General features: G+C 39.9%; 1 protein-coding gene across 6 annotated transcripts in view; it reads left to right on the forward strand.

Moving 5' to 3' along the window:
* WNK1 (WNK lysine deficient protein kinase 1) overlaps positions 1–13,138 on the forward strand; it is a 160,542-nt gene that overhangs the window by 119,039 nt on the left and 28,365 nt on the right. For 4 of the 6 annotated variants that reach the window (XM_060190326.1, XM_060190328.1, XM_060190329.1 and 1 more), the window contains 8 exons: positions 165–446; positions 1,104–1,201; positions 1,313–1,475; positions 2,216–2,332; positions 2,623–2,796; positions 2,991–3,048; positions 3,191–3,313; positions 4,221–5,662. In XM_060190326.1, coding sequence (XP_060046309.1) covers positions 165–446; positions 1,104–1,201; positions 1,313–1,475; positions 2,216–2,332; positions 2,623–2,796; positions 2,991–3,048; positions 3,191–3,313; positions 4,221–5,662 — 2,457 coding nt within the window. The remainder of the gene's footprint in view (positions 1–164; positions 447–1,103; positions 1,202–1,312; positions 1,476–2,215; positions 2,333–2,622; positions 2,797–2,990; positions 3,049–3,190; positions 3,314–4,220; positions 5,663–13,138) is intronic. The other 2 variants (XM_060190330.1, XM_060190332.1) reach the window with 1 other exon arrangement.

Below are 13,138 nucleotides of genomic sequence, written 5' to 3' on the forward strand. Positions count from 1 at the left end.
GTCCTCTAAACTGAAGCTATTCTACCATTTCGTTTCAGTTATTAAAAAGAGATGGGCTACTATTCTTCTGCTCCTCCCTCCTGCCCCCCCCCCCCAATATCTTGCTGTTTTGCTAATTTGATGATCCAGCCTGCACTAAATCACCTTCCTCATTTCTGTCACAGGCCTTCCCACCTCGACTGCCACCACAATACCCAGGAGATTCCAATATTGCTCCCTCTTCCAGCGTGGCTTCTGTTTGCAACCCTTCTACAGTCCTATCCCCTCCCATGTCTACAGAAGCTTTGGCTACACCAGGCTATTTTCCTGTGATGGTGCAGCCTTATGTGGAATCAAATCTTTTGGTTCCTGTGGGCAGTGTAGGAGGACAGGTTCAAGTGTCCCAGCCAACAGTGAGTTTAGCACAACAAACCCCCACAACATCCTCCCAGCAGGCAGCTCTGGAGGTAAATGGAAATTACTGCATATTTGCATATAAAGTATATACTGTGGAATAAAAATTACAAAAGAGAAACATAGGCTCCCCTGGTTTAGAACTCGTTGGGAAGCTATTTTATACTAATTTCTGAATGACTTTTTCTTACAGCAGAATGAAATGCCAATTTGGGGGCCTTGTTGCCACTGGCTGTTCTGTTGGGAAGTGAGTGTGCCTTGAAGAATAGCCCTACTAGCACTTCACTTCTCTCCCTAATTCTTTAGCCATTATTCTTGTCCTTTCACAAACTCTTGCCACTGGCAGTCATAAGAGAATCTTACTCTGCTGTGCTCCCAGTAATAATTTTTGCCCTAATAGGAGAAAGTTCTAAACCATGTTTGTACTTTGTTCTGCCTACCCTATTGCACACTTCTGGTCAAATGTTAGCTGCATGGCAAGTTGTAGTTTCTCACTACCTAGAGACTGTGTTGCAAATGTCACACCATGCAGTCTATACCAATGGGTAGCTTTAGAAACTTGAACTTTTAAGATCACTATAGCTGCTGAATATTGGGACTATCTAGTAAATTTAGTGCTTAGTGGAATTAGCGGGAGAATTTAAACATATAGTTGGGTAATGAGTAAAATAAACTACTGTCAAGCTGTGAATTATTCTTTCTATTCACAGAGTGCTCAGGGCATCTCTCAGATTGCTCCTTCAGAGGCAATCCCAGTAGCACAGCCACCGCCTAGCCAGCCCACCACTATGGTCTCTTCTGTAGACAGGTATGTAAAAATAAAAAATAAAATTCTTCCTTTACTAAGAGCTGTGTAACTCAAAAATATCAAATACTTGAATCACATATTGTAAACTGAACTTTTTTTTTTTTCCTCAAGTGCACATTCAGATGTTGCTTCTGGTATGAGTGATGGTAATGAAAATGTCCCATCATCCAGTGGAAGACATGAAGGGAGAACTACTAAACGGCATTACCGAAAATCTGTAAGAAGTCGCTCTCGCCATGAAAAGACTTCTCGCCCAAAACTGAGAATTTTGAATGTAAGTGGTGTTGCTGATTGGAGTATTGTATAGTTACATCATTTTAAGTATCTCCCCCCCCCTTTAATATCTACATATTACTAAGGAGAAGTGAGCCAGAGCCATCACTCTAGCACATACTTTGCCATGGATTATACTTAAGACCTCATGCTTAAGAGTTTAGTACTGGGGCCAGGTGGTGGCGCACCTGGTTAAGCACACAAATCACAGTGCGCCAGGTCCCAGGTTCGAGACCCTGGTCCCTACTTGCAGGTGGGAAACTTCACAGGTGGTGAAACGCAGGTGTCTTTCTGTCTCTCTTGCTCTCTATCTCTCTTTCCCTTTCAATTTCTGGCTGTCTCTATCCAATACATAAATAAATGTAAGAAAGAAAGAGTTCAGCACTTTTCACACTGCCACCTCCTGGCCCCTCATTTAAGTACTTCTTAAGGCACTGGTGCATTAATTGAAGATGTTCTAGCTATGCAGATGACATTGCGACTTTCCACATTTCTGTGATAGGACACTACTTACATTTTAGAAAAATAATAAAAGAGCTTCAATTTGTAGAAGAAAGACTGAATTCCTTCTAGATTCTTCAGTGAAAGATCAGTAAGAAGCTTACTTATTACCAAATTAGAGGCACAAAGACCAGTTCTCAAACGAAAGGTATCAACATCAGGTTCAAGTGGTAATCTGCATTATTTTTTCTGAAATGCAATAACAAAGCTGACTATGGTCTTTATCTTTTTTATTTCTAGGTTTCAAATAAAGGAGATCGGGTGGTAGAATGTCAGTTAGAAACTCATAATCGGAAAATGGTCACATTTAAATTTGATTTAGATGGTGATAACCCCGAAGAGATAGCAACAATTATGGTATGTCTGCCTTTTGAGTGCCAAATTTGGCCACATGCTTAATGTTAACATCCAGTGCCTACATAGATGTGCTGTATTTTGTCATTTCTTGACATTTGTGTTTATTTCAATGGTAATATAGAGTGCCTAGCTTGTGACTTGATGTTCTTATCTAGGATGTGTCTAGTTAGGTATTGACCTAACATATATGCCAAATAATTACAAAGTATGCAAATAGGGCAGAAGTCACGAAAATGTTAATCGACTTCAATTCTGTAAAGCATCGTACTAATAAGAAATTTCTTCTACAGGTGAACAATGATTTTATTCTCGCAGTAGAAAGAGAGTCATTTGTGGATCAAGTGCGGGAAATTATTGAAAAAGCTGATGAAATGCTCAGTGAGGATGTGAGTGTGGAACCAGAGGGTGACCAGGGCTTGGAGAGTCTGCAGAGAAAGGATGTCTATGGCTTTTCAGGCTCTCAAGTAAGCTCTCATGTCCATAGTGAAACTTCACTTAAAATGTATCTATATTGCCGAAATTTCCCATACAGAATGTCCACTGATTACACAATTATAGCTTTGTCTGAGCTTGCCAAACATTTATGTTCTCTTACTGCATTTTGCTTTGCCAACTTGCTGAGATTGCGTTTGAAAATTTAACCTTTGTTTTTTTGTAGAAATTGGAAGGAGAGTTCAAACAACCAGTTCCTGCATCTTCACCACCACAACAAATAGGTGAATTTCTTTCCTTTCCATGTTTGCTCTTAAGGTTGTGTGCTAACAACAATATCTTGAAACTGCTAATTGATGATTATATGTATACAGAGTAAATAAGTATGTAGTAATATGAGTGTGTGGTATGTATATTTTTAACCAGGCATTCCTACCAGTTCTTTAACTCAAGTTGTCCATTCTGCTGGAAGACGGTTTATAGTGAGTCCTGTGCCAGAAAGTCGATTACGAGAATCAAAAGTCTTTAGCAGTGAAGCATCAGATACAGGTATGGGATTGCTTTTACCACATGCTTCTACAAATCTAACAGAATCTCTCCTGTGTTGGAATCTTGTCATCAAGCAGTAGTTCACATGATCACATAAACAATAAAGAAAAGTATATTGTTGAATCATAACCAAGAAGTATACATATGCAGAAGGGGAAAATTGATGAGTAGGATTAAAGAAAGAGACAAAAGAATGACCATGCTAGATTTTTTTTTCCTTTATATAGGACAGAGAGAAATTGAGAGGAAGAAGGTGAGGGAAAAAAGAGAGAAATGCCTGTAGCACTGCTTTACCACTTGTATAGCTTCCCCCCCTATAGGTGAGGAATAGGGACTTAAACCCAGATCCTTGAGCATGGTAATAATGTGTGCAAATGCACTACTGCCTAGACCCCTGCTAGATAAAAATTTTAAAGAAGATTAACAGACGTGTATATATTTCTTTTCCCTTAGTAGTGTTGCATATGCTTTGGAAAAAAAATTTTTTTTTTAATTTATTTATTGGGGATCTCTTAAGAGGAGGGTTCCAGAAATACTGGGTTGACAATGGACCATACTCCCAGAGGGATAAAGAATGGGAAAGCTATCGGGGGAGGGGATAGGATATGGAGATCTGGTGGTGGGAATTATGTAGAGTTGTACCCCTCCTATCCTACGGTTTTGTTAATGTCTCCTTTTTTAAATAAATTAATTGAATTTAAAAAATATTAGGTTGTCAGAAAAAAGATGCTGACATCATTTTCTGTACAAAAATGCATCATGACTTTTCCAACAACCCAGTAAGTATGTAACAAGCTAAATTTATTTGGATGAAACTGCTGCTTAATTTTGCTTGTTTATAGTCTGCCATTTCCTTGGGAAACATTTTAGAATGTACCAAGTCTAAATTTTTTGTTTTCCTTTGCAGTTGCTTCCTCTACATCACAGGTGGCTGGAATGAATTTGTCTCACTCTGCTTCATCCCTGAGTCTGCAGCAGGCCTTTTCTGAACTTAGACATGCTCAGATGACAGAAGGACCCAATACAGCACCTCCCAACTTCAGTCATACAGGACCAGCATTTCCTGCAGTACCTTCCTCCAGCAGCCTTGCTGGAGTCCCAGCCTCAACAGCAGCCACACCTTCAGTGTCAGTCCCTGCAACTAGCAGCCCACTTAGTGATATCTCCACATCAGTAACTCAGTCTGAGGTTACAGTGCCCACTGAAAAGGCAGGTGCCGGGGTCCCCACCAACACAAGTGTGTTAACTTCAAGTGGTCTCACTGTATCACCTGTGTCTGAATCACCAGTGGTTTCCAGTGTGGCTTCGAACATCACAATACCTGTAGTTGTCTCGTTATCTACAACATCCCAGTCAGTTCAGGCTCCCACATCAGGGAGCACTGTTTCTAGCATAGGGACTTACCCCTCTATAACAGCTTCACTTGCTCCAGTCTCTACAGTGAGCAGTGTTGCTGCCCCAGGTGTTAAACCTACGCCTGCATTATCTCAGCAGGCAACAAGTAGTACCACTGGGGCAGCCACATTGGCACCAGTTTCTGCCACCACACCACTATCAGGCATGACTTCACAGCCGTCCGTTCAGCTGAGCAGCAGCACCTCTGCTCCTGCTCTGGCCGAAACAGTAGTAGTTAGTGCACACTCACTGGATAAGATATCTCATAGCAGTACAACTGCTTTGTCCTTCTCTGCAGCATCTTCCGCCTCCTCCCCAGCAACAGGACTATCTAGCTCTATTTCTCATCCTGGTGGGGTGCATCCTTTGGTCATTCCATCAGGTGTAGCTTCTACTCCTGTCTTGCCCCAAGCAACAGGAGCTACTTCCACACCTTTACTTCCCCAAGTACCTAGTATCCTGCCCCTGGCACAACCTGTTGCAAATGTACCTGCTGTGCAGCAGACACTGATTCATAGTCAGCCTCAGCCAGCTTTACTTCCCAACCAGCCCCACACTCACTGTCCTGAAATTGATGCTGATGCACAGCCCAAAGCTGGGATTGACGACATAAAGACTCTGGAAGAAAAGCTTCGATCTCTCTTCAGTGAACATGGTTCATCTGGCACTCAACACACTTCTGTCTCAGTTGAGACATCGCTGGTAGTGGAGACCACTGTCACACCAGGTGTCCCGACCACTGCTGTGGCACCAAGCAAGCCCATAACTTCCACTACAAGCACCTGCTTACCACCAACTAGTCTGCCAGTAGGAACAGCTTGTGTGCCAGCTATGCCAGTGGTCACACCTGGACAAGCAGCCACCCTGGTCAGCTACATTTCTGCTCCAGCCAGCACTGCAGCAGGCATGAAACCTGGAACCGCACCAGCAAAGCTACCTGTGACTAAAACTCCAGTAAGATTTCTCTGAAGTGATTTGATTAATGAGATCATTCTTTTTTTTTTTAAATATTGATTACTGGAGACAAATTGGGGTTACATAGAGAAACAGAAAGATAACTACAGCACTGCTTCACCACTCATGAAGCTTCCCCTTGCAGGTGGGGACCCCTGGGTCCTTGAGCACTGTAGTGTGTGTGCTGAACCAGGTGTACCACTGCCTGGCCCCAGTGAGATAATTCTTCTTCTTTCCAAAAATGGCATATTTCAGCTCAGCTTTAACAGGTTAAAAATGGATTTATAAAAATGCCTGGTTTAGGGGGCCAGGTGATGGCACACCTGATTGAGTGCACATGTTACAATGTGCAAGGACCTGGGTTTAAGCCTCTGGTCCCCACCTGCAGGGGGAAAGCTTCACAAGCGGTGAAGCAGGGCTGGAGGTGTCTCTCCATTTCTCTCCCCTTCCCCTCTCAAATTTCTGGCTGTCTCTATCCAATAAATAAAGATAACTTTTAAAAAGTTTTTAATGCCTAGTTTATAGGAGGCATTTTATATTAAAATGATTTTAGGCCATATGTACATTGGGCATAGGATTTTTTTTTCTTTTGAAGCATGACAGGATTTTTATTTATTTTATTGTACTTCACAGTTTTCTAAGACTGCATAGTAACCAGGTATAATATAGCTACTTCTTCCTACTTTGTACAAACTGAAGAAATCAATATCTAAAAAGAGATCTAAATGTTCCTTCTGGCAGATTGTATATAGTAGATAGTAGTTCACAAACTGACAATGAAGCTTTTCTTTTTTCCTTCCCACAATTTAGGATGTATTAAAAAATGTTGATGAAGTGTTTAGAGATAGAGGGAAAATTGCAGTTCTAGGAATAGAGTGATTAGAATATGTTTTCTAAATCTGCTGTGATGGATTCCATTTCATTTTTCTAACTTCTGCCTCTCTGGTCTCCAATTAACAGGACTGTACTTCTGTACTGTGTTGTGTGCTTTAGTCATCTTTTTGCACTGTCATTGATTTGAAAGTCTGATCACAGTATGATAATATAGAAACACTCACACAGAATACAGATTGCTTAATAGTACTAAACTTCAGGTGCCTTTTTTAAAATTTATATTTATAATAAATACTGACAAAAACCATAGGAAAAGAGGGGTACAACTCTACACAATTCCCACCACCAGAACTCTGTATCCCATCCCTTCCCTTGATAGCTTTCCTATTCTTTATCCCTCTTTTTTTTTTAATTTTTTAAATATATTTATTTATTTTCTCTTTTGTTGCCCTTGTTTTTTATTGTTGTTGTAGTTGTTGTTGTTGTTATTGATGTCGTCATTGTTGTATAGGACAGAGAAAAATAGAGAGGAGGAGAAGACAGAAAGGGAGAGAGAAAGATAGACACCTGCAGACCTGCTTCACCACTTGTGAAGTGACTCCCCTGCAGGTGGGGGGCTGGGGGCTCGAACCAGGATCCTTAAGCTGGTCCTTGGGCTTTGCGCCACGTCCGCTTAACCTGCTGCACTACTGCCCAACTCCTTCTTTATCCCTCTTTAATCAGATCTGCCACCTCATTATCTGAACTGTTTGACTTTCTCAAAGTCTTAATTTGTTTTAAGAAAAGCTTGATAATTCCAAAATTATCTATATAATAGCTTTTATTCTCTTTATTTTTTTATATAAAACAAACTTTTCCTAAATTGCACTATTCATTTTTTTTAAATAATTTATTTCTTTATTGGGGAATTAATGTTTTACATTCAACAGTAAATACAATAGTTTGTACATGCATAACATTCCCCAGATTCCCATTTAACAATACAACCCCCACTATGTCATTATCATCTTTCATGGACCTGTATTCTCCCTACCGACCCACCCACCCCAGAGTCTTTTACTTTGGTGTAATACTCCAATTCCATTTCAGGTTCGATTTGTGTTTTCTTTTCTAATCTTGTTTTTCAACTTCGGCCTGAGAGTGAGATCATCCCCTATTCATCCTTCTGTTTCTGACTTATTTCACTCAACATGATTTTTTCAAGGTCCATCCAAGATCGGCTGAAAACAGTGAAGTCACCATTTTTTACAGCTGAGTAGTATTCCATTGTGTATATATACCACAACTTGCTCAGCCACTCATCTGTTGTTGGACACCTGGGTTGCTTCCAGGTTTTGGCTATTACAAAGTGTGCTGCCAAGAACATATGTGTACACAGATCTTTTTGGATGGATGTGTTGGGTTCCTTAGGATATATCCCGAGGAGGGGAATTGCAGGGTCATAGGGTAGGTCCGTTTCTAGCCTTCTGAGAGTTCTCCAGACTGTTCTCCACAGAGGTTGGACCAATTGACATTCCCACCAGCAGTGCAGGAGGGTTCCTTTGACCCCACACCCTCTCCAGCATTTGCTGCTGTTACCTTTTCTGATGTATAACATTCTCACAGGAGTGAAGTGATATCTCATTGTTGTCTTGATTTGCATTTCTCTGACAATCAGAGACTTGGAGCATTTTTTCATGTGTTTCTCAGCCTTTTGCATCTCTTCTGTGGTGAATATTCTGTCCAAGTCCTCCCCCCATTTTTGGATGAGGTTATTTGTTGTCTTGTTGTTGAGTCTGGCAAGCTCTTTATATATGTTGGTTATTAAACTCTTATCTGATGTATTGCATGTAAAGATCTTCTCCCATTCTTTGAGGGGTCTCTTGGTTTGGGTAGTGGTTTCTTTTGCTGTGAAGAAGCTTTTTAATTTGATGTAGTCCCATAGGTTTCTACTTGCCTTAGTCTTCCTTGTAATTGGATTCGTTTCATTGAAAATGTCTTTAAAATTTATGCGGAAAAAAGTTCTGCCAATATTTTCCTCTAAGTATCTGATAGTTTCTGGTCTAACATCCAAGTCCTTGATCCACTTGGAATTTACTTTTGTATTTGGTGAAATACAGTGATTCAGTTTCATTCTTCTGCATGTTTCAACCCATTGTTTCCAACACCATTTGTTGAAGAGACTCTGCTTCCCCCATATAATAGTCTGGGCCCCTTTGTCAAAGATTAGATGTCCATACGTGTGGGGCCTCATTTCTGGGCTCTCAGTTCTATTCCACTGGTCAGTGTGTCTGTTCATGTTCCAGTACCAAGCAGTTTTGATGACAATGGCCCTATAATACAGTTTGAGATCTGGGAGTGTGATGCCTCCGGTTCTGTTCTTTTTTCTCAAGAGTGTTTGGCAATTCTAGGTCTTTTCTGGTTCCAGATAAACATTTGTAGCATTTTTTCAATTCTCCTAAAAAATGTGCTTGGGATCTTGATGGGGATAGTATTAAATTTATAGATGGCTCTGGGTAATATATTCATTTTGATGATGTTAATTCTTCCAGCCCATGAACATGGAATATCTTTCCACTTCTTTGTGTCTTTTTCAATTTCTTTGTGTAGTGACTCATAATTTTCAGTATACAAGTCTTTCACTTCTTTGGTTAGGTTTACTCCTAGATATTTTATTGTTTTTGTTGCTATAGAAAAAGGAACTGATTTCTGGATTTCAATTTCTTCTAACTTAGTGTTTGCATAGAGGAATGCCACTGACTTTTGAATGTTAATTTTATAGCCTGACACATTACTGTATTGCCTGATGATTTCCAAAAGCTTCTTGCTGGATTCCTTAGGTTTTTCCATGTATACTATCATGTTATCTGCAAATAAGGAGAGTTTGACTTCTTCTCTTCTAATCTGTATCCCTTTAATTCCTTGTTCCTGCCTGATTGCTATGGCAAGAACTTCCAACACTATGTTGAATAGTAATGGTGATAGTGGGCAGCCCTGTCTAGTACCTGATCTGAGGGGAAATGCCTCCAGTTTTTCACCATTGAGTAAGATGTTGGCTGTAGGTTTGCTATATATAGACTCCACTATCTTCAGGAATTTTCCATCTATTCCCATTTTTTGTAGTGTTTTGATCATAAAGGGATGTTGTATTTTGTCAAAGGCTTTCTCTGCATCTATTGATATGACCATGTGGTTTTTGGTCTTGCTTTTGTTGATGTGGTGGATCACATTGATTGATTTACGTATATTAAACCAACCTTGCATGCCTGGGATAAACCCCACTTGGTCATGATGAACAAGCTTTTTGATATACTGCTGTATCCGGTTGGCTAGAATTTTGTTCAATATTTTCACATCTATGTTCATCAGAGATATTGGTCTGTAGTTTTCCTTTTTGGTTGTGTCCCTGTCTGCTTTTGGTATCAGAGTGATCTTGGCTTCATAGAAGCTGGCAGGGAGTATTCCAGTGTCTTCAATCTTCTGGAAGAATTTTAAAAGTAGAGGTATTAGTTCTTCTTTGAAGGTTTTGTAGAATTCATTTGTCCAGGACTTTTATTTTTGGGGAGATTTTTGATAACTGTTTCAATTTCATCAGCTGTGATGGGCCTGTTCCTGTTATCCACTTCCTCTTTACTTAGTTTTGGAAGTTGGTAGGTATCTAGGAAATCATTCATTTCATCCAGGTTCTCTAGCTTGGTGGCATATAGTTGTTCATAGAAGCCTCGCTTGATATGTTGAATTTCTGCAGTGTCTGTTGTGATATGTCCTCTTTCATTTACTATCCGATTTATTTGGGTCTTCTCCCTTTTTTGTATTGTGAGTCTGGCTAAAGGTTTGTTGATTTTGTTTACTCTTTCGAAGAACCAACATTTACTTTCATTGATCTTTTGTATGGTTTTTCTATTCTCAATGTTATTTATTTCTGCCCTAACTTTAGTGATTTCTGTCCTTCTGGTTGCTTTAGGATTCCTTTGTTGTTCTTCTCCTAAGTCTTTAAGATGTGCAATCAGGCTGTTTATTTGTGCTTTTTCTTGTTTCCTAATGTGTTCTTGTATAGCTATGAACTTCCCTCTTAGGACTGCTTTAGCTGTGTCCCAAATATTTTGATAGCTTGTGTCTTCATTTTCATTGAACTCTCGAAACGTTTTGATTTCTTCCTTGATTTCCTCTTTGACCCAGAAGTTGTTAAGAAGTGTACTGTTGAGCTTCCACATTTTGGGACTGTTACTAATCTTTTGTTGATTGTTAAGTGTTAGTTTAATTCCACTGTGGTCTGAGAAGATGCTTGGGATGATTTCAGTGCTCTTGAATAGGCTGAGGCTGTCTTTGTGGCCTAACATATGGTCTATCCTTGAGAATGATCCATGTGGATTTGAGTAAAATGTGTATTCCAGTTTCTTGGGATGAATGACTCTGAAAATGTCCAATAGTTCTAGTTTATCTATCTCTTCATTTAGCTCCCTTATGTCTTTACTGATTTTCTGCCTGGATGATCTGTCAAGTTGAGATAGTGGGGTGTTGAAGTCCCCTACTATGATTGTGTTACTGTTAATATATTGCTGTAGCTCTTTCAGTAGAAGTTTGATGTATTTAGATGGTTTCTCATTGGGTGCATAGATGTTAATAATTGTTAAGTCCTCTTGATTGACTGATCCTCTGAGCATTAAGTAGTATCCATTCCTATCTTTTTTAATCTTATCTATTTTAAAGTCTATTGTGTCAGATATGAGAATAGCTGTTCCTGCCCTTTTTTGTGGGCCATTGGCTTGTATGATAGTTTTCCATCCTTTCACTTTAAGTCTGTGTTTGTCTTGTTGAGTTAGTTGGGTTTCAATATCTGTAGACAGATATTGTTGGGTTGTGTTTTCTGATCCATCTTCCTACTCTGTGTCTTTTAATAGGTGAATTCAGGCCATTGACATTTATTGATATCAAAGATTGAAGATATTTTAACGCCATTCTTGTAGAGTTTTAGAGTGTTTTGATATATGTCCTATTTGTGGTGGTCTGGTTGTTTATAGGAGACCTTTCAGAACTTCTTTCAGGGCAGGCTTGGTGATGGTTGCTTCCTTCAACTGTTGCTTGTCTGAGAAGGTTTTGATACTTCCATCTAGTCTGAATGACAGTCTAGCAGGATATAGTATTCTTGGCTGAAAGCCTTTCTCATTGAGCACTCGATAGATATCTTGCCATTCTCTTCTTGCCTGTAGTGTTTGTATGAAGAAGTCTGCTGCTAATCTTATGGGTTTTCCTTTGTAGGTGACTCTGTTTTTCTCTTGCAGCCTTGAGGATCCTTTCTTTATCCTTATTCCTTTCCATTCTAAGTGTGACATGTCTTGGTGTCTTTAGGTCTGGGTTAATTCTGTTTGGGACCCTCTGGGCTTCTTGAATCTTTATGTCTTTGGTGTTGTCGAGACTAGAGAAATTTTCAGCTATTATGGCCTGGAGAATGCTTTCTTCCTCTCCTTCTCTTTCTTACTCTGGTAAGCCAATAATGCGTATATTGTTTCTTTTGAAGTCATCCCATAGGACTCTGTTGTTGTTTTCAGCATCTCTTAATCTTTTTTTGAGATCTCTTACTTCTTTTTTAGTTGTCTCTAATTCATCCTCAATCTTGCTAATTCTGTCTTCAGCCTCATAGATTCTATTCTCTCTGCCCTCTACTGCTTTCTGGAGTTCATCTATTTTGTTGCCCTGCTCTGATACTGTTTTAGCTTGTTCAGCTAGTTGCCTTCTTAGCTCAGCGATTTCAGCTTTCAGCTCTCTAATAACCATGAGATAATTAGAATTTTCTTCCATATTCTCATTTGTTATTCCTGCATTTCTGATTACAATTTTTTCAAATTCTTTACTCACCCCTGTTATTATTTCCTTAGCTAATGTTTGGATGTTGAACTCGTTGTTTTGTGCTTCACCCTCTGGAGGACTTTTAGCTGGACTCTTGTCCTGGTTCGATTCTCCAATATTTTTTCTTGTTGTTTTAACCATTTTATATATTATGTTATGAGTTCCCTTTATCAGTACTTTTCAAATTATTGATCACTATTGCCTGGATTGACTTGTGTCTAAGTAATTTAATTAAAGGGTTTACCGTGGTGCTGGAAGTTAACAGTTTTTTCAATCCCTGAGTTGGAACTCAGTGGTGTAAAAGCCTCTTTTTTTTTTCTTCCCTGTAGGCTATGGGAGCCTGAGGGCTTTTAAACTATCAATAGGCTTCTTAGCTTAATCACTGACTCCTGACCAAGAGATAAAGCAGGGTTTGGCAGAGATAATCCAGTGGTTATACAAAGAGACTTTCACAGCCCCTCAGCTATGCCACCGAGGTATAGGTCTTCTCCTGAGTTTCCCGGTTACATCTCTGTCCTCTGGTGTCCCTCCCTGTTGCTGCTCCAGATTCTGAGGGTAGTAGCAATGGAGACTCAGAGTTGCACTTGGTGAGTCTCTGGGGAGTCCTTTCCTCCCTTCAGCTGTCCCCTTGTTGTGGAGCAGACTGGAGGTGTTGTCTCCACTGATAAACTGCTGAACTGTTAGCAGTCACTTAATCTCTCCTTAGGCCCCTCTCTCCTCTCTATCACCGGCCACGCGTGTTTGTACTCACGGGTGATTTACTGGGTTCCTGTGGTCATTCTAGTCCTGTCTTGTTTCGGTCCGGGTGGTCTCCTT

The sequence above is a fragment of the Erinaceus europaeus genome, chromosome 4, assembly GCF_950295315.1.
Source record: "Erinaceus europaeus chromosome 4, mEriEur2.1, whole genome shotgun sequence".
Classification (NCBI taxonomy): Eukaryota; Metazoa; Chordata; class Mammalia; order Eulipotyphla; family Erinaceidae; genus Erinaceus; species Erinaceus europaeus.